Below are 26,849 nucleotides of genomic sequence, written 5' to 3'. Positions count from 1 at the left end.
TCTGGGAAGGCTGTCTACAAGGTTTAGGAGTGTGTCTATGGGAATGTTTGACCATTCTTCCAGAAGAACATTTGTGAGGTCAGGCACTGATGTTGGACGAGAAGTCCTGGGTTGCAGCCCCCACTCTAATTCATCCCAAAGGTCTTCTCTTGGATTGAGGTCAGGACTCTGTGCAGGTCAGTCAAGTTCCTCCACCCCAAACTCGCTCATCCATGTCTTTATGGACCTTGCTTTGTGCACTGGTGCAAATCATTTGGTGGAGGGGGGGATTATGGTGTGGGGTTGTTTTTTTTTCAGGGGTTGGGCTTGGCCCCTTAGTTCCAGTGAAGGAAACTCTTAAGGTGTCAGCATACCAAAATATTTTGGACAATTTCATGCTTTGTGGGAACAGTTTGGGGATGGCTCCTTCCTGTTCCAACAAGACTGCCCACCAGTGCATAAAGCAAGGTCCATATAGACATGGATGAGCGAGTTTGGGGTGGAGGAACTTGACTGGCCTGTACAGAGACCTGACCTCCACCCGACAGAACACCTTTAGGATGAATTAGAGCGGAGACTGCAAGCCAGGCCTTCTCATCTAACATCAGTGCCTGACCTCACAAATGTGCTTCTGGAAGATTGGTCCAACATTCCTATAGACACACTCCTAAACCTTGTGGACAGCCTGCGTCCCAGTGCACAAAGCAAGGTCCATAAAGACATGGATGAGCGAGTTTGTGCAGGCCAGTTAAGTTCCTTTACCCCGAACTCACTTATCCATGACTTTATGGACCTTGCTTTGTGCACTGGTGTGCAGGCTGTCCACAAGGTTTAGGAGTGTGTCTATGGGAATGTTGGACCATTCTTCCAGAAGTGCATTTGTAAGGTCAGGCACTGATGTTAGACGAGAAGGCCTGGCTCGCAGTCTCCACTGTAATTCATCCCAAAGGTGTTCTATCGGGTTGAGGTCAGGACTCTGTGCAGGTCAGTCATGTTCCTCCACCCCAGAGTCCTGACCTCAACCTGATAGAACACCTCTGGGGTGAATTAGAGTAGAGACATTGAGTCAGGCCTTCTCGTCTAACATCAGTGCCTGACCTCACAAATGCACTTCTGGAAGAATGGTCAAACATTCCCATAGACTAAACCGAGTGGACAGCCTGCGTACCAGAGCACAAAGCAAGGTCCATAAAGACATGGATGAGTGAGTTTGGGGTGGAGGAACGTGATTGGCCTGCACAGAGTCCTGACCTCAACCCGATACTTTTGGTAATATAGTGTATAAATTCCCTACAGCACAGGTGTCAAACACAAGGCCCGCGGGCCGAATCTGGCCCTCCAGGCCATTTTATGTGGCCCTCGTACCTCTTCTGTAGCTGCAGGAAAGCTCCAGTCCTCCTCCAGACCTTATACTTTCTGCTTTCCAGCAATGCCTCCAGCTTCTTCCCAGCAGCACCACAAGTTAAGGGGGGTGCACTGTGATGTAAGGGAGGGTGGGGGAATCAACTTTTGATGGTGGAGAGGCTCTTGACGTCTTATGTAAGTGTAGGGGATGCTCTTGACATCTAGTCTTACAGAGACAACCGGCCCTTTTGAGGGCAATCATAATGCTGATGCGGCCCGCGATTAAATTGAGTTTGACACCCCTGCCCTACAGGTAGTGACCCCGGTGGAACATGAACCCACTACCCCGGCGCTGCAAGACCAGAGCGCTGATTGTATAGTCTTTGTGCATTGGTGAGCCCACTTTCCAGTGCCTTGTTGCCCCAGGGGAACAGCCCAGGGGGGAAGGGTTCCTTACTGGTGGTGTTGCTGAGACTTGTGGTTCCACAGCAGATGGTCAGAAGGCTCTATTGTTAGAGTTGAATTGTTTCGGCGTTATTTTTCAGCATGCAGTAACAGGAGCTGTATGTGAGGGGGATCGGGGAGATTGGAATAGAGAATATTCTTCTATCTGTCATCCGCCCACACACATCAAATTCCCCCATCTCACCCTCCACCCTCCCGGATTCACTGACAGATGTGAACCTGCGAATCACCTCCCTCCGCAGATCCATCCAGCAGCATTGTGCTAAGGTGAGAGGGGCCTAAACCTGCCCTGGGGGGAGGGGGGGGGGTAGAGGGGGCAACAAGACTGCCCACTGCTCACCTACCATCTCCAGAGGGGCAGATGGGAAGTCTTATGTAAGGGAAAGGATCTGCTGAGCAAATTGTTACATTCAACCTACATCTCTGCTAATAATTTATAGATTATTCCATGACTGGCTGCCTAGAGATCTGCAGAACATTGCTCTGTCCTATTTCCCCCATGACGGATACATACTGATATATTCTGCAGATTATTCAATTACTGGCCACTCTAGTGATCTGCAGAACATTGCTCTGTCCCACCTGTACCCTGACTATTACATATGGATATGTTCTGCAGATTATTCCATCTCTGACCCCTTTAGAGATCTACAGAGCATTGTTCCCCCTTATCTACCCCTCATAGATGCATATCCAAATGTTCTGCAGATTATTGCATCGCTGACCACACTAGAGAGACCTGCATTGCTCTGTCCCACCTGTACCCTGACTAATACAGATTGATATATTCTGCAGATTATTCCATCTCTGACCCCATTAGAGATCTGCAGAGCATTGCTCCCCCTTATCTGCCCCTCATAGATGCACCTCAAAATGTTCTGCAGAATATTCCATCGCTGACCACACTAGAGAGACCTGCATTGCTCTGTCCCACCTGTACCCTGACTTATTCATATTAATATATTCTGCAGATTGTTCCATTACCAACTTTCTATAGATCTGCAGAACATTGCTCCATCCCACCTTCCCCCTAACAGATACATATAAATATATTCTGCAGTTTATTCCATCTCTTACATCTCTATAGATCTGCAGAACATTACTCCATCCCACCTCCCCCCTAACAGATATATATTGATATATTCTGCAGAATATTCCATCTCTGACCCCTTTAGAGATCTGCAGAACATTGCTCCTCCTTATCTGCCCCCCTCATAGATGCATATTGATATGTTCTGCAGATTATTCCACCTCTGACCCCTTTAGAGGCCTGCAGAACATTGCTCCTGCTTATCTGCCCCTCATAGATGCATATTGATATGTTCTGCAGATTATTCCATCACTGACCACACTAGAGACCTGCAGAACATTGCTCCTCTTTATCTGCCCCCCCCCCCCCCATAGATGCATATTGATATGTTCTGCAGATTATTCCATCACTGACCACACTAGAGACCTACAGAACATTACTCTGTCCCATCCCCCCTGACAGGTTCATAGTGGTTAATTCTGCGGATTGTTATATTACCAACTTTCTATAGATCTGCAGAACATTGCTCCATCCCACCTTCCCCCTGACAGATACAAATACATATAATCTGCAGTTTATTTCATCTTTTACCTTTTTATAGATCTGCAGAACATTGCTCTGTCCCATCTCCCTACTGACAGATGCATATTGATATATTCTGCAGATTGTTCCATTGCCAACTTTCTAGAGATTTGCAGAGCATTGCTTCATCCCACCTTCCCCCTGACAGATACATACTGATAAATTCCATCTGTTACCTTTCTATAGATCTGCAGAACATTGCTTGGTCCCATCTTCCCCCTGACTGAAACATATCACTATATTCTGCAGATTATTCCATCACTGACACCTTTAGAGATCTGCAGAACATTGCTCCTCCTTATCTGCCCCCTCATAGATGCATATTGATATGTTCTGCGGATTATTCCATCACTGACCTCACTAGAGACCTGCAGATCATTGCTCTGTCCCATCTCCTTACTGACAGGTGCATATTGGTTGATTCTGCAATTGTTAAATTACCAACTTTCTATAGATCTGCAGAACATTGCTCCATCCCACCTCCCCCCTGACAGATACAAATAAATATAATCTGCAGTTTATTCCATCTTTTACCTTTTTATAGATCTGCAGAACATTGCTCTGTCCCATCTCCCTACTGACAAATGCATATTGATATATTCTGCAGATTGTTCCATTGCCAACTTTCTAGAGATCTGCAGAACATTGCTCCATCCTATCTTCCCCTGACAGATACATAGCAATATATTCTGCAGATTATTCCATCACTGACTTCTATAGAGATCTGCAGAACATCGCTCAATCCTATCTTTCCCTGACAGATACATAGCAATATATTCTGCAGATTATTCCATCACTGACTTCTATAGAGATCTGCAGAACATCGCTCCATCCTATCTTTCCCTGACAGATACATAGCGATATATTCTGCAGATTATTCCATCACTGACTTCTATAGAGATCTGCAGAACATCGCTCCATCCTATCTTCTCCTGACAGATACATAGCACTATATTCTGCAGATTTTTCCATCACTGACTTCTATAGAGATCTCCTTGATATATTGATATTTTCTGCAGATTATTTAATCACTGACCACTGCAGAACATTGCTCTCTCCTATTTTGCCATGACATATTTATATTGAAATAGTACGCAGATTATCCCATCACTGTCCTCTTTAGAGTTCTGCAGAACATTGCTCTGTCCCTGACAGATACATCCATATCTATGTGCTGTGTCCAGGGCGCAGAGTTCAGGACTGTGTCATATGTGGGGAATGATGCTCTTTAGCTGATGATGTAAAGACGGGGGTTAGAGACACTAAAGGAATCTTAGAATAAGAGAGTCTTTAATTAAATGTTCATGATGGCGCCCCCAGCTTTGTTCCCAGTGCTGCCATCTTGTGTGATTTCTGATGCATCTGAATAAATTGTTACTCTTCTATAGATATTTCCAGGTGTTATGTTAAAGCTGAACTCCAAGCAGATATAAAAGACTCAAATTAATGCAACTCTTGTAGTCCATATACAGCAAGGCTGGAGTGCGAGAGGAAGAGGCAGCACACGGAGCCAATAGGTTCATGTGCTGCCAAGAAACTCACTGATAGGAGGAGAGATCAAAGTGACAGAGGTGCTGCTTCTCCTTTCACTGTCCAGTCACAGGTTGGGGGCTCGTCCGGGATGAAGTGGGGTTGACTGATGCTGGCTGTCAGACTGAGGACATCTAGTGGCAGAAAAATGTACTTCAGGTGAAATTTCTGGATTGAAGGTGAATATTTTGGCTAAGGCTATTCTTATTTCATTGGCTATTTTTATTGATCTTCTTTTGTTGACTGAAGCTCTGCTTTAAAGTGCATGTCAAGCCAAATTCTAGTTTTCAGTGTGTTTTTAATCTGTTGCAAAATTTCCTACCTGGAGATCCTATAAGTAGCAGCACTTCTTATTGCAGTTTGACAACACTAAGGGGTCTTTATATAAAAATTTTGGTGTGCAGACGTCTTAGAGTTGTTATCTTTTTTTTTTTTTTTTTTAATAGAGTAAGGGTGGGTTAAACTCTGTCAGGATTTTTTTTCTGGCCATCTTTGTCCCATTAGGGAGGTTTCCTTTTACTTCCTGTTTCAAAGGCAGGAAATGAGAGGAAATCCCTCCAAATTGAGGAAATCCCTGGTTGTCACCACAACTTTGAACATTGGAAGATTGTCCCTATATTCTATAACCCAAAATGTGTGATTTTCTTTCACTTTTGGTGATAACGGTAAACATGACAAATAAAGAGGATGAATATCTCAAATGGTGATACAGACAGCAATAAAAACCTAACTGATATTGTAATCCCTCTCCACTGTATCCAAAACTAAAAAAACATGTCGGGGGAACGGCTTCCAACTAACTGTAGGCAGAGGCTGCCTTGGAGCCTCTGTCAATGATAGACAGCACATTGGTGACGTCTATCATAGGAGCCGGTCCAGGAGGCAGGGCTTCATATGACATCGGTCGCCGGATAAGCGGGAGATCCCTGCTCTGTGTAATCCAGTGGCTCTCCTCTCTCTTTATTGCAGATTGCATTGGATGGGCATGCACTGGTGAGGCTCCATTGGATGGGCACTGATCAGGCTGCATTGGATGGGCACGCACTGGTGAGGCTACATTGGATGGGCACTGATCAGGCTGCATTGGATGGGCATGCACTTGTGAGGCTACATTGGATGGGCACTGATCAGGCTGCATTGGATGGGCATGCACTGGTAAAGCTACATTGGATGGGCACTGATCAGGCTGCATTGGATGGGCACGCACTGGTGAGGCTACATTGGATGGACACTGATCAGGCTGCATTGGATGGGCATGCACTTGTGAGGCTACATTGGATGGGCACTGATCAGGCTGCATTGGATGGGCACGCACTGGTGAGGCTACATTGGATGGGCACTGATCAGGCTGCATTGGATGGGCACGCACTGGTGAGGCTACATTGGATGGACATTGATCAGGCTGCATTGGATGGGCATGCACTTGTGAGGCTGCATTGGATGGGCACTGATCAGGCTGCATTGGATGGGCATGCACTGGTGAGGCTGCATTGGACAGGCATGCACTGGTGAGGCAACATTGGATGGGCACTGGTGAGGCTGCATTTGATGGGCACTGTTTAGGCTGCATTGGATGGGCATGCACTGGTGGGGCTGCATTGGATGGGTACTGATCAGGCTACATTGGATGGGCACACACTGGTGAGGCGGAGCGGGAAGGGCGCGGCGGCGTTTTATTACTTATATACCTTAACTATAGTATATATTTTATATGTGGCCCGAGAAAATTTCTCTACACTCAATGTGGCCCAGAGAAGCCAAAAGGTTGGACACCCATGCTTTAACCAGTCACAAAAGCAAAACACATTTTTTGGCATATTATTAGTAATGTGATTGTCTCCCATTATTGTTAGCTCCATCTGATGGTCATAAAGTGGTATTTTCCTGAAATACTCAAATCAAAAACATAATTCTGCATTATGGCCACTAGATGGAGCCAACGATGATAGGATATAATCATATTACAAACAATACAGCAAACGATCATGGTGTCCATGTGAATGGGTAAGACCGCAAATGTTTTATACATAAACCTCCCAGCCTCTGCAGCAGCACCATTAGCCTCGTTGTGCACTCCTTCAGTTAGGCTGCGTATTTGATAGACCCAGGGCCATCTTTAATATTGATTGGACCCCAGGCAAACATTTTCTTGGGCCCTTCCGAATCCACTTGTCAACTTTTTGTGGGCAGTGCAGGCTCAAGGGGGAGCTGCTTTGGGCCCCACAGCAATGACTGGGCCTGGGGCAGCTGCCCCTTTTGTCCTGTGTTAAAGAAGGCCCTGGATAGACCTGATACGCAGCCCATCAGCCAACTGAAGCAGTGCAAATGGCAGGCTGACAATGCTGCTGATAATTGCGAGACAGTGGCAAATGTGTCGTTGTATAAAACATTTGCTGTGCAGTTGCCTTAACCATTCACATGGGCAACAATCATGTTTTCTGTATTATTTGTAATATGTTTATCTCTTATCGACATCAGCTCCATCTAGTGGCCTTAAAGGAGAAGTACAGTCAAAGCTCGTTTGGCTGTACTTCTCCTATGGATCAATTAGTTTTGCACTCCTGTGACCCATTTTCAGCAGAGAGCGTGCTGAAGTCCGCTCTCTGCTGACGTCACAGATGTCGGTCAAGGCACCGCGTCATCGCGACAATGGAGTCTGGATCCACCAGGTGCCTAGACCGACACCCAGCTCAGCCTCCCAGTGGGCCGCTGAGAGCCAGAGCTGCCCACTCCCCACCCCTCCACAGCTCAGCGCTTCATCGAACAAGGCGGAAGCAGAGAGCGGTGACTGACAGTCAGCAGCTCTTTGCTCGCAGAGCTGTGAGAACTGAGCGGTCGCCAGTGTTCCATCGCTCAATTCTCAGTGTAGAGACGCTGGGGGGACAGATGCAGCATTGGACCGAAGCTGCATCCACCTAGGGAATTATTAATCTAAAAAATACCCCAAACCTATACTTCTCTTTTAATTCAGTATTTTTTTTAATTGAAATATTTCAGGAAAATGCCAAATTATGGGCACTAGATGGCGCTGACGATCATAGGAAAAAAAGTACATACATTCGTGGTGCTCATGTGGATGGTTAAGACACCTGCACAACAAATGTTTTATATATAGACATTATACATAGACCTGTTAGTATTGTCTGCCTGCAGCAGGAAGTGCAGCTACTGGTAGGACCTCCAGGTATGAAACTTTGTAGCTCCGATGAAGGGAGCTAGACTCCCGAAACGCGTTAGAGGTCCTATCTACAAGGACATGTTTCATTCCATGTGTGGTGGATTCTTGTAACACAATTTTAATACTCTTCTTGTCTGTGAGTGTGCATTTGGCATTTTATTAATTTTTTTATAAACAGTGACCACGGGTAATGCACTAGGTGTTTGTGCGTCCTTTTTCTTTTCTTTCAATAAACTTTGTAACTCTATGGAAACGCATTGTACATGTATGGAAAAGGCATAGAAAAAGGTTATTGTCATACTCTGATTCATGGCTTCTGGGAAATGATGTTGTTTGCTGGAGGCAGAACTGAGGAGAGGCACCGCCATGCCGGGGGCATCCATTGTGTGTGTATGAGAGTACTTAGTACCTACCTTCTGCAAACAGAAACGTGTGTACCTAACCTTAGTAATATCCACAAGTGGAAGGAAAACACTCCACCCAGACTGCACCCGGCTTCCCAGATTCAGGAGTGTGACGGAAGATCGCCCACACCACACTCACCAGGAAAGACTCGTGGATTCACATGACCAGCATGGAGCAAAGAGGAGAAACAACCGACATGAGAGAAGTACAGGAGGCCACCAATGAGGACCTACTTCTGAAAATGCAGTCTGCCTGGCTGACTCTGACTTTGGTGCTTTCGGATTTCCTCGCTTGCAACAAGCGTGCAGCCAGAAAACTCCACACTCCTGATCTGCAACCTTGTTCAGTTCATGAGAATGTACGAAGCTGCAGGATCAGCAGGACAGATAGCTAGGATATTTCTGAAGTGGTTGACAATGACAAGCAGCATATTTCTCTGATGACAGATGTTCTTTAACCATGTATATAGGATTCTAAAGTGAAATGTATTCCAAAGTAAGATGATCCATACACTGCCCCCTGTCCATAAACTGCCCCCTGTCCATAAACTGCCCCCTGTCCATACACTGCCCCCTGTCTATACACTGCTCCCTGTCCATAAACTGCCCCCTGTCCATACACTGCTCCCTGTCCATACACTGCCCCCCTGTCCATACACTGCCCCCCTGTCCATACACTGCCCCCTGTCCATACACTGCCCTCTGTCCATACACTGCCCCCCTGTCCATACACTGCCCCCCTGTCCATACACTGCCCCCTGTCCATACACTGCCCCCTGTCCATACACTGCCCCCCTGTCCATACACTGCCCCCCTGTCCATATACTGAACCCCTGTCCATACACTGCCCTCTGTCCATACACTGCCCCCTGTCCATAAACTGCACCCTGTCCATACACTGCCCCCTGTCTATACACTGCTCCCTGTCCATAAACTGCCCCCTGTCCATACACTGCTCCCTGTCCATACACTGCCCCCTGTCCATACACTGCCCCCTGTCCATACACTGCCCCCTGTCCATACACTGCCCCCTGTCCATACACTGCCCCCTGTCCATACACTGCCCCCCTGTCCATACACTGCCCCCCTGTCCATACACTGCCCCCTGTCCATACACTGCCCCCTGTCCATACACTGCCCCCTGTCCATACACTGCCCCCCTGTCCATACACTGCACCCCTGTCCATACACTGCCCCCTGTCCATACACTGCCCCCCTGTCCATACACTGCCCCCTGTCCAAACACTGCCCCCTGTCCATACACTGCCCCCACCCCCCATCCATCCACCCCCTACACTGCAGGTGCAGTGTTTCCTATTAGAATATTGGCAGAGGTCATGCGTTTAGGAAAAAGGTAGGACCTCCCCCTCAGCACTTCTTCTAAAAGATTTCCACACTTGGATGAACAGAACAGAAGTGAACACGAATCACCAATACATCAGCTGAGGGCCTTATAATACTAAAACCCTGTTGAAGCCACAGCAGCTGTATTGGGAGTCTAATATGACTGTGCGGTCCATTAGGCACCAGCGTTAGACCCAGTTCATTTAGAATCAGTTCTCAGTGAAAGGCTTGCTTACTGTATTTCCCTCTATAATACAAGTCTGTGTGGCCACACATGAGATGAGGGGTGTGGCTGATACCATTATTTGTTCTGCCCCACTTTCATATATTTTGTATGCCTGGTGTTTGAACTGCTTGAGGTTATCATTTTTCTGTATTATGTTGACATCTAGTGGTAGTTTTGGACCACTACAACTTGTTTACAATGTGATTTTGGTATCTTCCTCTATAAACCCCTCCTGTTTAGGTCTAGTTAGGTCAGTCCTAGCTAGTTCCTTCCCCACTTCTTCCATTTTCCTTCAGTCAGTGTTAGTCATTCACAGAGACAGGGCTTAGGAGAGTTATTGCCTTCCTACACTTCAAAACTTCCTCTGTATGGCAAAAGTAAAATGTCTCTGGATCCATCTGTGGCTTATTGAAGAGTTAAACTGCCTGTGGATGGTGCCAAGTCAACAGGTAACCATATTGTTCAGAATGGGTCTATACTTGCCAACTGTCCCTTTTTTCCTGGGACAGTCCCTGCAAATAGGAGCCTGCCCCCGGTAATTTACATTGTCCCTGGAAGCGCCTGTTAATCATGATGCCCATAAATGTTGTGCAGAAGTAGTGCAGCTGAATGGGAGCTTTATTCCAAATCTGCTACTATGGCCTTACGATTGAAATTCCCTTTTTTAATTTCCTGTAATTCTCTCTATATTGGAGTAGACTCTATAATCTGATAAGTAGGCGAGATTAATTATGCAGAGTGGGCGGAGCTTCAGGGAAGTGGGTGTGGTAATTGATAGCTGTGCTGCAAAGTGTCCCTGGAAACATTTTTTTAACCACTTAAGCCCCGGAAGATTTTACCCCCTTCCTGACCAGGAGGTTTTTTGCAATTTTTTTACTGCATGACTTTAACTGACAATTGCGCGGTCATGCGATGCTGTACCTAAACTAATTTGACGTCCTTTTTTCCCACAAACAGAGCTTTCTTTTGGTGGTATTTGATCACCTGTGCAATTTTTTGATCACGCGCTATAAACAAAAAAAGAGCGACAATTTTGCAAAAATAACAATATTTTTCACATTTTTTAATATGAAATTCCCCAAAAAAATGTAAAAATCAAAATTTTTTAACATATTCGGCCAATTTGTTTAATGCTACATATGTTTGGTAAAAAAAATCGCAAAAAGCGTATTTTGATTGGTTTGCGCAAAAGTTATCACGTTTACTAACAAAGGGAAAGATTTTTGTCATTTTTGGTGTTTTTTTTTAACGCGTAATGGCGGCGATCTGCGATTTTTTTTGCGGGACTGTGACATTGCGGCAGACAGATCGGACCCTTGACTGACATTTTTGACACTTTTGGGGTTACCAGTGACATTACTGCAGTAATCAGTGCTATACATATGCAAAAATGACACTGGCAGGGAAGGGGTTAACTGTATTGGAGAGGGAGGGGTTAAGTGTGTCCTAGGGGTGTGTTTCTAACTGTGATGGGACATGGCTACTAGTGTAAAAACAGAGATCAATGGTCCTACATAGTAGAACCGTCTGATCTCCATTTTTACACAGGGGAGAATGACAGGCGGCTTGTTTACATTAGCCGCCTGCCTTTCTCCCTTCCCGGCGAACGATCGCGAGTGACCGGCGGACATCGGGTCCGCCGGTCACACGCACTGACCTTTTAGGGAACGAGCCGAGGTGGGCGCGTGCCTCAGCGGGCGCGCGCTCGCCCGCTATTGGCTCACAAGCTGGTGACAGGCTAGTGACGTACCGGTACGTCACTTTGCCTGGCCGGGGCTGACCGCCGCAGTATATGTACTTGCGGCAGTTGGCAAGTGGTTAAATGTTGGCAACTATGCTGGTATGTGAATGCATAAAGCGTCATTTGAAACAGAACATTGTTTGTCACAAAGGTTTTGTCCACCCCGGTGGGGGCCGGATACACGTGCCTTATCCCTTTCAATTTACTGATCTCATGCCATGGAAAAAGGATTCAGAATTTGAATCTTCCTTTTTCATCTGCAGCTGGTAATACAATGTATCAGAATTTATTAATAATATTTTAACAACAAAAAAAGAGTATTTATTGATCTATGTCCCCGTGAGCTGCACCAATTCCGTATTTTTAGAGGTTTGGCCAGATAATGTTATTCTCTTTGTTTGACAGCCAGAGGTGTAACTACAATCCGCCCAGCGCCGTGCGAAATGTGAGCACCGTTCTCAAGGGCCGATCGCTGACCTTTAACCAACCCGATGAGTGTTTCCGCATTTTTTTTAAATCCAGATGGATAAAACAATATCTGGGCGTCCAAACACAATCCTTGTATCCATAGTATTCATAATATACAAGACTGAAGGGAGCTGCCTTATTCTGGGAGGTAAGGGGGGGGGGGGGGGGGCAAAGCCACTGTGCTTGGGCCAGTGGTGTATTTTGGCTTTGTGCTGCCCTAGGCAAGAATAAAATTGGGCGCCACCCCCCCCCCCCATGTAAATTTTCCCCACTCCTTATTTAACGGATTTGACTCCCTCCATAATTGAAGGACTACAAGTCCCATCATGAACCCCTGAGAGCTCACGAGAGGGGGTGAGAGAGAGAGAGAGGGGGTGGGTGAGAGAGAGAGGGGGATGAGGGAGGGCTTGGAGAGAGAGGGGGGGGAATGAAAGAGAGGGGGGTTGAGAGAGAGAGAGAGAGGGGGGGATGAGAGAGAGAGAGGGGGGTGAGAGAGGGGGGGTGAAAGAGAGGGGGATAAGAGAGAGGGCGGATGAGAGAGAAAGAGCGAAGGGGGATGAGAGAAAGAGAGGGGGATGACAGAGAAATAGAGAAGGGGTAAGAGTGAGAGAGGGGGGTGACTGGGTGAGAGAGGGGGGGGGGGTGAGAGAGAGGGGTGAGTGAGAAAGAGAGGGGGATGAGAGAGGTGGCTCTAGCAACCAGTGGCCAATAGAGTCTCAGGTGGAGGGGGGTCTTTTTTGCTGCCCCCTGCAATCTGCCGCCCTAGGCCTGGGCCTTGTTGGCCTAGGCCAAAATACAACACTGCTTGGGGCCCCTCTCACCTCAAGGGCCCATGAGCAGCTGCACTTATATATGTAGCACTGCCCCCGCAGGGACTGCTGGATATTAACTCTGCGGGCTCCCCTGGTTACCAACACATGGTTATAAGTAAATAGAGTAGATGAGGACTCCTGTCTGACGATGCAGCCAGGCTGCTGATTCACCTTGCCATTTAGATGAATTTAGGATTAAGCCTCTAGGTAGATGTCTTGTTAGGATGAATTATCTTCAGGATACACACCTAGGACCCCCTTTTACTCCTGTTGACACCCGTCCTATGACTATTCTACACTGGGGTTGCCCCCCTCAGGTCAGGCCCCTAGATACGATCCTCTGTACTCACAATACTGTTTTTTGAGGGTCTCCAGTGTCTCTACCCCTCCAGTCAGCTCTTATGGACCTCTGGGTTTGCTTCTGGTCCCTAGGTCTGTAACCTGCGTGCCACAGCTACAGAGGAGGAGGCAGCCGCCACCCTCCCGCCGTGATTCTGCTCACCAGCCAAAGACCCCGCAGCACATGTGCTCCTGGCTTTTATACCACACCCCACAATGCACTGAGACAATCAGTCTGTGCCAATCACTGGGGTTGTATCAAAGCCTGTGTACCGATTGGTCAGATTTCCTCCACTGTCCAATATGCCTCCCTATTGGACCAGTGTGAAACACTCCGTAGACCAGATGAATCACACACTGAGCACCATGAGCAGACCTAACTCACTGATCCTGCTCTCTGGTAAGCAGAAAGCAATATAGATTTGCCTGCTGCTCCTCTGATAGGCAGACAGAGCCAAAACTATTCTCACTCACTAGCACCTACCTAGGAGGGTGCTACATGTAGATAGGGTTTAGTCGCTTGCCCTCCTTACTCTCTGAGAAGACAATTTGGTGATTGATATCTTATCCTCAGGACACTCTCACTAGCACGGTTGTGGGCAATTTTAAACCGTAACATGTTGGGTATATATTTACTCGGCGTGACATCATCTTTCAGAATATAGAAAAAAATGGGCTAACTTTACTGTTTAGTTTTTTTTAAATGCAGTGAAATGTGATTTTTCGTAATTTTTCAAAACAAATGTCGTTTTAACCACTTAAGCCCCGGAAGATTTTACCCCCTTCCTGACCAGGGCCTTTTTTGTGATTCGGCACTGCGTGACATTAACGGACAATTGCACGGTCGTGCGACGCTGTACCTAAACGAATTTGACGTCCTTTTTTTTCCCCACAAACAGAGCTTTCTTTTGGTGGTATTTGATAACCTGTGCGATTTTTACTTTTTGTGCTATAAACAAAAAAAGAGCATCAATTTTGCAAAAATAACCATATTTTTCAAATTTTTATATATGAAATTCCCCAAAAAAATGTAAAAATCAAAATTTTTTAACATTTTTGGCCAATTTGTTTTCTGCTACTTATGTTTGGTAAAAAAAAAAAAAATCGGTTTGCGCAAAAGTTATTGCGTTTACTAACTAAGGGAAAGATTTCTGTCATTTTTGGTGTTTTTTTTTAACGCGTAATGGCGGCGATCTGCGATTTTTTTGCAGTACTGCGACATTGCGGCGGACAGATCGGACCCTTGACTGACATTTTTGGGGTTACCAGTGACATTACTACAGTAATCAGTGCTATAAATATGCACTGTTACTGCAAAATGACACTGGCAGGGAAGGGGTTAACTTTATTGGGAAAGGAGGGGTTAAGTGTGTCCCTAGGGGCCTGCTTCTTACTGTGATTGGACATGGCTACTGGTGTAGGAACAGTGATCAACGGTCCTACATAGTAAAACCGTATGATCACCATTCCTACACAGGGGAGAATGACAGGCGGCTTGTTTACATTAGCCGCCTGCCTTTCTCCCTTCACGGAGGACGATCGCGAGTGACCGGCGGACCCGACACACACGCACGGACTTCCCAGGGAACAAGCCGTCGCGGGCGCGCTATTGGCTCACAACTAAATGACAGGCTAGTGACGTATATATACGTCACTTTGCCTGGCCGGGGCTGACCGCCACAGTATATGTACTTGAGGCGGTCGGCAACCGGATAAAGACCGCTGCGCAAATACCGCGTGACAAAAAATATTGCAATGATCGCCATTTTATTCTGCAGAGTCTTTGCTAAAAAAAAATATATATATATATATATATAATGTTTGGGGGTTCTAAGTAGTTTTCTAGGAAACAATACTGATTTTAACTTGTAAACAAAAAGTGTCAGAAATAGGCCTGGGGCTTAAGTGGTTAAAAAAAAAACAAAAAAAGTGTGAATCTTGGGTGAAAACATTGACACACAGAGATGCAGATTCTGTAGATGATGGGAAGTTCTGGAAGGAAAGGTGTGATGTCATGTTCTCTCAGTGTGTCAGTGGAGGAAAGTCTGGGCTGGGTGTCTCAGGAGGGAGGGAGGGGGTGAAGGAGTTGCTTGGCCGCACATGACCTCCGAGCGTTCGCACTGAAGAGCGGAGAATTAAAGAAGCAAGATTGTGAGGAAGAGAATTCACCATCTCCTCACCCCTAAGCAAGGAATTAGAACCATCTCCAGGGATCTGATGGTCCCAACATTCCCAGAGCCCAAATCTCCGCTCTGCATACTGAGCATTACTACTTCCATTGCTGCTTATTACGTAATATGGTGCACAGTACTACTTCTCACACTTGGTATATAGAAGCACGAGAAGGAGCGTGCTACTACTTCTATCGGTATATACAGTATCTCACAAAAAATAAATAAATAAATCGTAAAAATCTAATTTTTTCATCATTTTAGGCCAATTTGTATCCTGCTACATACAGTATCTCACAAAAGTAAAGTGAGTACACCCCTCACATTTTTGTAAATATTTTATTCTATCTTTTCATGTGACAACACTGAAGAAATGACACTTTGCTACAATGTAAAGTAGTGAGTGTACAGCTTGTATAACAGTGTAAATTTACTGTCCCCTCAAAATAACTCAACACACAGCCATTAATGTCTAAACCGCTGGCAACAAAAGTGAGTACACCCCTAAGTGGAAATGTCCAAATCAGGCCCACCATTGTGTGGCCACCATTATTTTCCAGCACTGCCTTAACCCTCTTGGTCATGGAGTTCACCAGAGCTTCACAGGTTGCCACTGGAATCCTCTTCTACTCCTCCATGATGACATCAAAGAGCTGGTGGATGTTAGAGACCTTGCGCTCCTCCACCTTCCATTTGAGGATGCCCCACAGATGCTCAATAGGGTTTAGGTCTGGAGACATGATTGGCCAGTCCATCACCTTTACCCTCAGCTTCTTTAGCAAGGCAGTGGTCATCTTGGAGGTGTGTTTGGGATCGTTATGTTGGAATACTGTCCTGCTGCCCAGTCTCCGAAGGGAGGGGATCATGCTCTGCTTCAGTACATGTTAGCATCACAGTACATGTTGGCATTCATGGTTCCCTTAATGAACTGTAGCTACCCAGTGCCAGCAGCGCTCATGCAGCCCCAGACCACGACACTCCCACCACCATGCTTGACTGTAGGCAAGACACACTTGTCTTTGTACTCCTCACCTGGTTGCCGCCACAAACGCTTGACACCATCTGAACCAAATAAGTTTATCTTGGTCTCATCAGACCACAGGGCATGGTTCCAGTAATCCATGTCTTTTTCTTGTCTTCCTCAAACTGCGGGCTTTCTTCTTGTGCATCATCTTTAGAAGAGACTTCATTCTGGAACAACAGCCATGCAGACCAATTTGATGCAGTGTGCGGCGTATGGTCTGAGCCAGTGGTATATTTAGGTTTTGTGTTGCCCTAGGCCGGACTAAACTCGTACACCCCCTTTAACTACGGCCCACCCCTTCCTGTCAAGGCCACACTCCTTCCTGTTTCAGGCCCCGCCATGTCATCTGTAAACCACACCTCTTCCTCTTTGGGCTCCACCTCTTCCTCTCTGTACATTAAAAGTGGGTACAAAGAGCCTACTTGAATATTTTGTTGTTTTGTATGTGTACGTCGGTTCATGGGAGCGCTCCTGGGGACGGGCGTGTGCTCCTGGGGGACCCCACCAGGCAGCGGGGATGCCAATCCACGGGGTCAGCAGCCGCAATTGCCACCGGGCACCCGCAATCGTTCCCTGCTGAGAGAGAACGACGGTCTGCTGTTGTAAACACAGCTGACCGTTGTTCTCTCTGAAATGATCGGAGAGTGCCTGTGATCCTCCTATTTAGAATCACAGGTCTCTGTGTTCATTTCACAAACCCCTCCCCCCTACAGTTAGAAAACACCCCCTAGGCTCACACTTAACCCTTTGATCACCCCCGGGTTAACCCCTTCCCTGCCAGTGTCATTATTACAGTAACAGTGCATATTTGTAGCACTGATTACTGTAGTAATGTCACTGGTAGCCCCAAAAGTGTCACAAATGTCAGTTAGGGGTTCAATCTATCCGCTGCAATGTCGCGTTCCTGCTAAAAATCGCAGATCGCCACTATTACTAGTAAAAAAATATGTAGCAGAATACAAATTGGCACAAAAGGATGAAAATTTTTCATTTTTAATTTTTTTGGGGAATGTTATATATCAGAATGTGAAAAACAATATTATTTTTCCCCGAATTGTTGCTCTTTTTTTGTTTATAGCGCAATAAATAAAAATCGCACATGTGATTATATACCACCAAAAAAAGTTCTATTTGTAGGGAAAAAAGGACATTAATTTTTTAAGGGTACAGTGTTGCACAACCGCGCAATTGTCCTTTAAAATAATTAAATTAAATTAAATAATAATACAGGAGAGGCAGTGCTGCAGGCATGGTACAGGAGATGCAGGGCTGTGGGCAGCATGGTACAGGAGATGCAGGGCTGTGGGCATGGTACAGGAGATGCAGTGCTGCGGGCATGGTACAGGAGAATCTCCTGTACCATGCCTGTACCATGCCTGCCCGGGAATAGCCGAATGTGTACGGGCTTTCCCGAGCAGTGACAGTGCATGCGCAGTGCGCACGTCGGGCCGGCCGCGGCCATTTTTTTTTCAAGTCAGTGCCAGTGCAACGGATCTAGGGAGGTTCTTTTATGCGGGGGGGGCGGATTTTTTGCCACCCCCCCCCCGCCCCCGCAAAGTGCCGCCCTAGGCCTTGTCGGCCTAGCCCTAAATACAGCAGTGGTCTGAGCACTGACAGGCTGACCACCACCCCTTGAACCTCTGCAGCAATGCTGGCAGCACTCATACGTCTATTTCTGAAAGACAACCTCTGGATATGACGCTGAGCATGTGCACTCAACTGCTTTGGTCAACCATCGCGAGGCCTGTTCTGAGTGGAACCTGCCCTGTTAAACCGTTGTATGGTCTTGGCCACCGTGCTGCAGCTCAGTTTCAGAGCCTTGGCAATCTTCTTATAGCCTAGGCCATCTTTATGTAGAGCAACAATTCTTTTTTTCAGATCCTCAGAGAGTTCTTTGCCATGAGGTGCTATGTTGAACTTCCAGTGACCAGTATGAGAGAGTGAGAGCGATAACACCAAATTACCTGCTCCCCATTAACCTCCAGAGAGGAGTGCGGTACTACTTCTATCGCTCAGTATAAAGGAGTATAGAGAGGAGTGCGCACTACTTCTATCACTCAGTATACAGGAGTATGGAGAGAAGCGCTGATCTCCAAAACCGCATGCAGACTATTTTGTTGTTGGTGCTCCACCATCTCCATCACTGCATCTCCATGACTGGTGCATGAGACAGCAGAAAGAAATCCTCTATTGGGAGTAGAACTTTCATCCTCCCGATCCTACAACATGCTGAGAAGAAGCCTCACACAGCTTCTATCGTCTCTCACTATTGCTGTCTCTGCAAGTGTTGGCTGGATTTTGACTTTATTTAGCTTGTACAGACTAGAATTTATTAGTCACTAATGGAAAATCCATCTAAATCTCCTAATCTATCCAACACCACCCGCTCCACTGATTGACAATGTTGCTGTCCAAAGTTGGCTTTGTTGTGCCTCCATAGATACAGCGGAGGAGTGAATGTAGCCACCCTAATATGGGAGGTGTGTTACTAACCAATCACCAGATGAAACGACAACTAACATACACATATTTGGCCTTTGATAATGTCCTAATTGGGACGAAACCCGTCAGTCATGCCCGCACGTCGGCACGCTGACCATGGCTTCCCAAATATTCCATGCGCATTCATATGGTTGGATATGTGAGTTGCCATTTTATCTGCCTTTTTTATATTTATTAAAAAAGTATACTATGCCATTGGAGTTTCCTCTTTATTTTGAGGTTTATGGTGCACTAAGGCTGACTATTGAGTGGAGTTTTTGAATCGCTACCTGCATTGATTATTGATTGCATACTGGAGATCTGCCTATTCCAGGGGAAACCTTTGGATACCTTTGGATATACGCCTATTTTGACCTACCCTAACCGGTGGTCAATTTGATCCGGTAAGCTGACACCCCTTTCATTTGATGCACGTGGTGACTTCTTTCCACCTACCTTGATCCCATCTCCTGGTGTTGGACTTCTTGGTTCTCAACCTTTGGGTTGTATTATCTACATCTGTGGGACTTTTCATTGAACTGGATTTTCTCAGCACTTGTGTTTAATATATGTTGGCGCTGTACTCTTATTATTATTATTTTTGACATATTTGGCATTGCTGCGATCGTCAGGAGCAGGAGAATTGATTTTGGGTTCTTTGATGGAAGGTAATGCAGCCACCACATCCAATGATTAGTAAGATCCAAAATATATTACATTTTAATGTTCTGAGTTTAATACCGCTTTCAACTACGCTAGGCGCAAGAAGAAAAGCTCAAGAGTAACAACTCAATGCAGACAATCTGAATCCTTGTGTTGGGTTTCTATTTAGTTTTCCGCAGTCTTCTCTTTGCACGGTTTTATTCTCTGCAGACGTAGCGCAACTCATCAGCGGGCGGTCGGCGTGAGTCAGATCGGCGTTGACACGAGTGAATATTTACAGTATATATGTACACAGACCTGTGCGCACCAAGGACGGCACGTAACATACTGTATAAGTCAGGAGATTCTGCGCTCTGCGGTAAATATTTATTCTCTCGCTTTCCGTGCGCTCAGCAGTGTTGGCATTTACAGTCAATATCCGCTGTGTCAATACGAGGCGGCCGAGCGCAGAGCTGAGGCCTAACTGGCATTACAACGGACCCTGGGGTCTCCATCTCCACCTCCGCATACATTGATTGGAGCGCTAGCAGGAAAGGTTAGAAGCTCCCTGGGGCGGTGCTGGTGTGGAGGAATGGTGTCCATCCCTGGGGGAGCGTCTGCCCAAATCAGTATGAAACTTAAAGTGTTACTAAACCCACAACAGTAAAATCAGTGTGTATATACAGTAAAGCATGCTTGTTATACTCACTGAGGAACCTAACGGGTTAATCCTCGGCATTGTGTAAAAAGGCTGTCTTCTCTGATCCTCCCCTTTTTCCACTGTCCCCAATCCATCTCCTGATAAGTCAGAGCTTTAGGAGTCACTCTGCACATGCTCAGTTTGGTGCGAATTGCTAGAGATTTTTTTTTCTTGGAAGAGGCACAGGGCCAATCAGCACTGTCCAAACAGAGGGTCAGGGGTCCTCTGCCTCATAGGCCAGTCAGAGGAGAATGAAAACTCCTCCTACAAGCTTTAACCAGACACTGATAGAAGTCACAAGACTGCTATATACTGCTGATGAGAAAAGGCATTCAGCAGTTTATATTTACTAAAATAATTGCATTTCCATGTTCTGTGTACTGTGGGAGACCAGATGTAGTGAATGCAGGCTCCTGGGGAGACCAGATATAGGGAATGCAGGCTCCTGGGGAGACCAGATATAGTGACTGCAGGCTCCTGGGGAGACCAGATATAGTGAGTACTGGCTCCTGGGGAGACCAGATATAGTGAATGCTGGCTCCTGGGGAGACCAGATATAGTGAATGCAGGCTCCTGGGGAGACCAGATATAGTGATTGCAGGTTCCTGGGGAGACCAGATATAGTGAATGCAGGCTCCTGGGGAGACCAGATATAGTGAATGCAGGCTCCTGGGGAGACCAGATATAGTGAATGCAGGCTCCTGGGGAGACCAGATATAGTGAATGCAGGTTCCTGGGGAGACCAGATATAGTGACTGCAGACTCTCCTGTTATTCCCAGTGCTCCAGGTTGTGGCTGAGCCCTCACTCTTTTCATGGCCTGCATTGTACTTGATGACCCTAGTGTTCTTCAGCCAAAAATAAACGGCTTCTATGGGCAGGGGGAGGGGGAGGTTGCAGGACATGGAGGAAGCTTGCTAGAGCAAGGGATAAGGTAAACATTGCAACGTATTCCTCCACCCCTAGACATAACCAGCAATGAACCCTTGCAGTGTGGGATAGGAGGAGGGCAATTCATTTTTTCTGCCTAGGGGGAGGCTTTAATAAATAGTAAATACGTTTTAATGCAAGCCCTTACTGACCTCTGTAGCTGTAGGCACTGTGAAGCAATTCATCCATAAATGTGTTAGCAGAAGCACTGAAGTTGTTTAAAGCGCATCTATGGTCAATATGTAAAATCACACAATCCTTTCCACATCGCATTTCAATTATTTCTAGCCATCTCCTAACAATCTGAATCATCTTTCTTTGTAAGGCCCCTTGCACACTTGTACGACCTAAAAGTCACGCGATTTTTCCGCGATTTTACCGCAATTTTTTTCCCATGATTTTGACGCAATGTTGCCGCGATTTTGCCTGGACTTGATGCAATGCATATGTCTATGGACCTCAAAACGCATCAAAATCGGACCAAAGTAGTGCAGGGACTACTTTGCAGTCGTTGCAACTTGAAGGCACACAGATATGAACAGTACTCATTGGAAATCATGGAGTATGACTTTTCATGCGACTTTGCAGTCCCAAGTCGCAGGAAAAGTCGCACAAGTGTGAAAGGGGCCTAAACTTACTTTGTGAGTTCCCCACATGTTTACTGCCTAGAATTCTATGACACGTGGTCACACTGCCCTGCAAGAAGGCTCTGTTGTTTCACATGTTTCAAAGAGCCTGCCTTGTGAACTACAGAGGTGCTGGGAGGAGTTTCAGGAGGCGGAGTCAGTACAGGAATCACTGCTTGCAAGTAGCAAGGCACCATGGGATATGTAGTCCTTAGAAATTGAGAAGGAGCTGAAAAGCATGCAGGGAGTCCAGGAAGATGTGGAAAGAGACTGGTCAGCAATCAGGCAGAAATAACAGTATGAAATGAGAGTTTTCATGTAAGCTTATATTGGATTCTAAAATATAACAATTGTGTGTATTACATTACTGATGTTATAAATGATGTGTAAGCTTTAACCATAGATCCCCTTTTTTGTTTCCTCCAGCAGTTTGGCTGGCCCTGCTCCCCTATCCCAGCAGTGACTGAGCAGCCCAACTCACACTGTACACTCCTAACAGCAGTGACTCAGCACCTTGACTCCCCATACTCCCCTCTTCTCAGCAGTGACTCGGCACCTTGACTCTTTATACTCCCCTCTTCTCAGAAATAAATCAGAAGCTCAGCTTCCCCCTTCTCAGCAGTGACTTAATAGCTCAGCTAAACTTGCTCCCCATCCCAGCAGTGATTCGGCAGCTCAGCTCACCCTGCTTTCACCTCCCAGAAGAGAATAGGATCCCCTTTTTCCCTCTACCTAATCTCACCATACTCCCCTCTAACTACTCAGCTCCTCTTCCCAGCATTGACTCAGCAGATCAGTTCCCCCTGCCAGCAGTGACTCAGCAGATCAGCTCCCTCTCCCAACAGTGACTCAGCAGATCGGTCTCCCTCCCAGCAGTGACTCAGCAGATCAGTTCCCCCTCCCAGCAGTGACTCCGTAGATCAGTTCCCCCTCCCAGCAGTGACTCAGTAGATCAGTTCTCGCTGCCAGCAGTGACTCAGCTGCTCAGCTTCCCCTCCCAGTAGTGACTCAGCATATCAGTTCCCCCTGCCAGCAGCCATACAGCAGATCAGCTCCCCCTACAACAGTGCTAACATACCTTTTTACTACCCTATAATGGTGCCCACCTACCTGTGTTATCCAACAAAGCCAAACTTTTGCAGCACCAAGGTCCAGCTTGTAGCTTGGCAGCCAGTCAATAGGGAGCCTCTCAGTTTGTTACAATATTACTGTTGTTATTCATATATTTGCTACATCTGAGATATCCATCCTTCCATTCCTCCAGCTTTCTCCCTCTCACAATGACTGAGCCTGCAAGATGACACAATGACCGAAGTTGTTGCCACTCAGAAGTCGCAGTGGGTGTCCTTTAATGAAGACACCATATTACAAGGTAAGGAGATTCCAGCAGTTCATATCACCATGATGATCCCTGACATGGTAATCACATGGCTTTGTCCCCAATGGGACAATTGAAGGCACATTTTGACAAAATTTTGGAGAACCTGGATGTTGTAAATTAGCTGCTTAGTTGAGTTTAAAGGCCCATACACACGATAAGAAAATCTGAAGGGAAATTTCGTCCGATGACCAATCTGCCAATTTTCAGATTGTTAGTATGGTGCTTTCGACAGCCAACTCCGACTTTTCGGCTGACAAAATCCTGATGTGCAGGCTATAAAAATTTTGTCGTCTGTAAAACAACATCCGATTTTCATCTCATTAGTACAGATTTTGACGTAAAAAAATCTTAAGAGCAAGACTAGGCATGCTCAGAACGAAAGAACACATACAAAGCAATCCAACACATGACATCACTTCTGAAGTAGAATTCTGTCCTACGGGAAAATTCGTATGAAAATAACCTCTTCACTTTCCACATCAGACTAGCATGCAACAAAAAACGGACGACAGATCATTCGATAATCTGATCGTCTGTACGGGGCTTTAGGAAATCATCTGGCACCACTATAATAGGCATCTTGGAGGACTCCAGTTACCGATGACCTAAAGTCTACAAGTAAGTAATGTACAATCTTCCGAGGGGCCCAAAAGCTAAATTGTAACAAATTGAGCAAAAAAAGTTATAACTTTTACAGATATACAAAATATAAATGAGATCCCGTCACTTCCTCGGGCGAGCAACACAGGCAGCTTATGGCCGTCAGGTAATCTACCCAGCCAAGTCATATCTTCTCGGGACCCAAAAGGTGGATCGTCCCCTGAGGTTTGGTATGAACACCAGCCAGGATAAAAAGGCTCAGATGTATAAGTTTAGTGTTCCGGTGGCAAGTTCTTCACCATCTTCTCTAGACGTGGACCTGTGAGGTGGATATTTTTTCTTGTTTTGTAGATGACGATAAGGAAAGCCAACCAAGCCTCCAGTCAACGGAGCAGGAGAAAGTTGCAGAGAAGCAAAGCGGAGCCGGGGCTGGTTACTCCCTCCTTGACCAATCTGATGGTGCAGGCGGAACTCCAAAGCCCGTGAGGACTGATGTCTCATCCTGGGTTCACTTTGAGGAGACGCACCATCCCTCTTCCCCAGTGACAAGTAAGGCAGGTAAGAAGTCCAGCTAGACGTTGGTATTTCCAGTAGGTCTTCGGGTGTGATGGAGTTTCTTATGAAGAATTTACTTTATTTTAAAACAGAATTCTATGAGATGGAATAAAGCCAACAGAGAGGATTGTTGTCTTACAAGGGCTTCTATCCCGTAGGGGCTAAATGGGCCCATAATCCAGGTTGCCCACCATTATTATGGCTGCTTCTATCCTTGGTGATTGAGGTGCTGGGTTCAGGAGGTCAGAAAAGGCGTGTTTTTTGATTTGTTGGAGGTCCAAAGGTTTGTAACAACCTGTAGCGGAATGGACACTGAGAGTGTGGTTTGTGTTGAGAGAGTGAGAACTCTTTCACTTGGGACTATCATATTTCTGAGCAGTGTCCCTCAGGAGATGTGTGGGGATGTATTGCAGATGGCTACAAAATGGTAGAAGTGTTTCATAGACCCATGCCAGTGGGGTGGGGTTTGTTATTGTGAATACCTGCATTCCATTGTCCTATTGTTCCTGTCTGCCTTGTAAGCTTATTATGGGATGTGTGTTTGTGTGGGGGATGGCTCAAAGAGGGAGGGGTTTTCGCAGAGTGTAGATCTCTTGTGTTTTCAATAAACGAGCAGTTCAAGTTGACTCCCAGCCTATGTGTCGTCTAGTTCTTGGGAGGGAAGGATGGTATAACGCTACCTGGATTGTTGAATGCTGTACCTGCCTATTTGGATTATTACCTGTTTTCCTGTCTACCAGCGGAGACCCTGTAGATTAAACTACTTCTCCGCTACACAACCAGATTTACCTGGCCATTGATGTCTGACTGTTGGCTAGTGGTGAATTGTTGTACACATTGGACTACCAATGTATGAAATAGGTCCATGCTTTTCCTGTCCTAAGCACTGTACAGAGAGAGGGATAAAGGCCTCCTCCACCCTCCTCCTGATTTGCCATAGGGAAACAGACCTCAGGTTCCGGCTCTGCTCAGCATGCCTGATAGTTACAGCCTCCTGCTATAGTGTACTCTTGCCCTTACACAAGTCAAGCCTCCCTGTTTTGAATAACCGAAGTACATACTTCTGCATTGGCAATTCTCTTTGGCCAACCTGAACCATGTTTGAGGACATGAGAACATTCAACAAAATACACCAGAGCTCTGGGCATGCTGGGCAGAGTGTGAAACCCAAATCCTGTATTTTAGTTATAAGTAGAATCTGATAAAAACATTTGCTCTGCTGGCTTTCTCCCAGAACCAAACTACAAGCATTCAAGGTAGACCTTTAAGGCGTTAGCAGCCTGGAAGTGCCACCTCTTTCTAGTCCATGTCGTGTGATTTGCTGAATGTAATGCGGTATATTCCCAATTCTCACTCTTTATATCAGGGGTCTCAAAACTTTCTAAACAGGGGGCCAATTTACTATCCCTCAGACTTTAGGGGGGCCAGACTGTGGCCATTGGAAGAAGAAAGGGTTCCAACATCAGTGGGGAAAAATAATGCCCCATCATTATTGTCAGTGGGAGGATATGTGCCCCAACTTTGATGTCATTGGGAGGAATTGTGCACCATCGTAGGTGTCGTTGGGAAGAATTGTGCCCCATCGTTGGTGTCAGTGGGAAGAATTGTGCCCCATCATTGGTGTCAGTGGAAGGAATTGTGTCCGATCATTGGTGTCAGTGGGGGGGGGGGGGAATTGTGCTCCATCCTTGGTGTTAGTGGGAGAAATTGATCCCCCATTGTTGGTGTCAGTGGGTGGTATTAGGCCCCATAATTGGTGTCAGTGGGAGGAATTGTGCCTGATTGTTGGTGTCAGTGTGATGAATTGTGCCCCATTGTTGGTGTCAATGGGAAGAATTGTATCCCATCATTGGTATCAGTGGGAGGCATTGTATTCCATCGTGGTGTCAGTGGGAGGAATTGTGCCCCATTGTTGGTGTCTTTGGGCCCAATTGTTGGTGTCATTGGGAGAAACTGTGTCCCTTCATGGGTGTCAGTAGGAGGAGTTGTGTCCCTTTGAAAGTGTCAGTGGGAGGAATTGTACCCCATTGTTGGTGTCATTGGGAGGAATTGTGCCCCATCATTGGTGTCATTGGGAGAAATTGTGCCCCATCATTGGTGTCATTGGGAGGAATTGTGCCCCATCGTTGGTGTCAGTGGGAGGAGTTGTGCCCCATCGTTGGTGTCAGTGGGAGGAGTTGTGCCCCATCGTTGGTATCATTGGGAGGAATTGTGCCCCATCATTGGTGTCAGTGGGAGGAGTTATGCCCCATCGTTGGTGTCAGTGGAAGGAATTGTTTCCCTTCAATAGTCTCAGTG

At 46.3% G+C, this 26,849-nt stretch overlaps 1 protein-coding gene across 3 annotated transcripts in view; it reads left to right on the top strand.

The window, feature by feature from the left end:
- The window catches only part of STON2 (stonin 2), a 133,623-nt gene that overhangs the window by 27,154 nt on the left and 79,620 nt on the right, over positions 1–26,849 (top strand). For 2 of the 3 annotated variants that reach the window (XM_082275281.1, XM_082275282.1), the window contains exons 2-3: positions 23,280–23,387; positions 24,348–24,554. In XM_082275281.1, coding sequence (XP_082131407.1) covers positions 23,321–23,387; positions 24,348–24,554 — 274 coding nt within the window. In that variant the 5' untranslated portion in view covers positions 23,280–23,320. Of the gene's footprint in view, positions 1–1,955; positions 2,056–23,279; positions 23,388–24,347; positions 24,555–26,849 lie in introns of those variants that run through there. The other variant, XM_082275283.1, reaches the window with a different exon arrangement.

Source organism: Pelophylax lessonae, assembly GCF_965119305.1.
Source record: "Pelophylax lessonae genome assembly, chromosome: 13".
Classification (NCBI taxonomy): domain Eukaryota; kingdom Metazoa; phylum Chordata; class Amphibia; order Anura; family Ranidae; genus Pelophylax; species Pelophylax lessonae.
The sequence above is the reverse complement of the archived record's forward strand: the minus strand, read 5'-3'. Positions and strand labels throughout refer to the sequence as shown.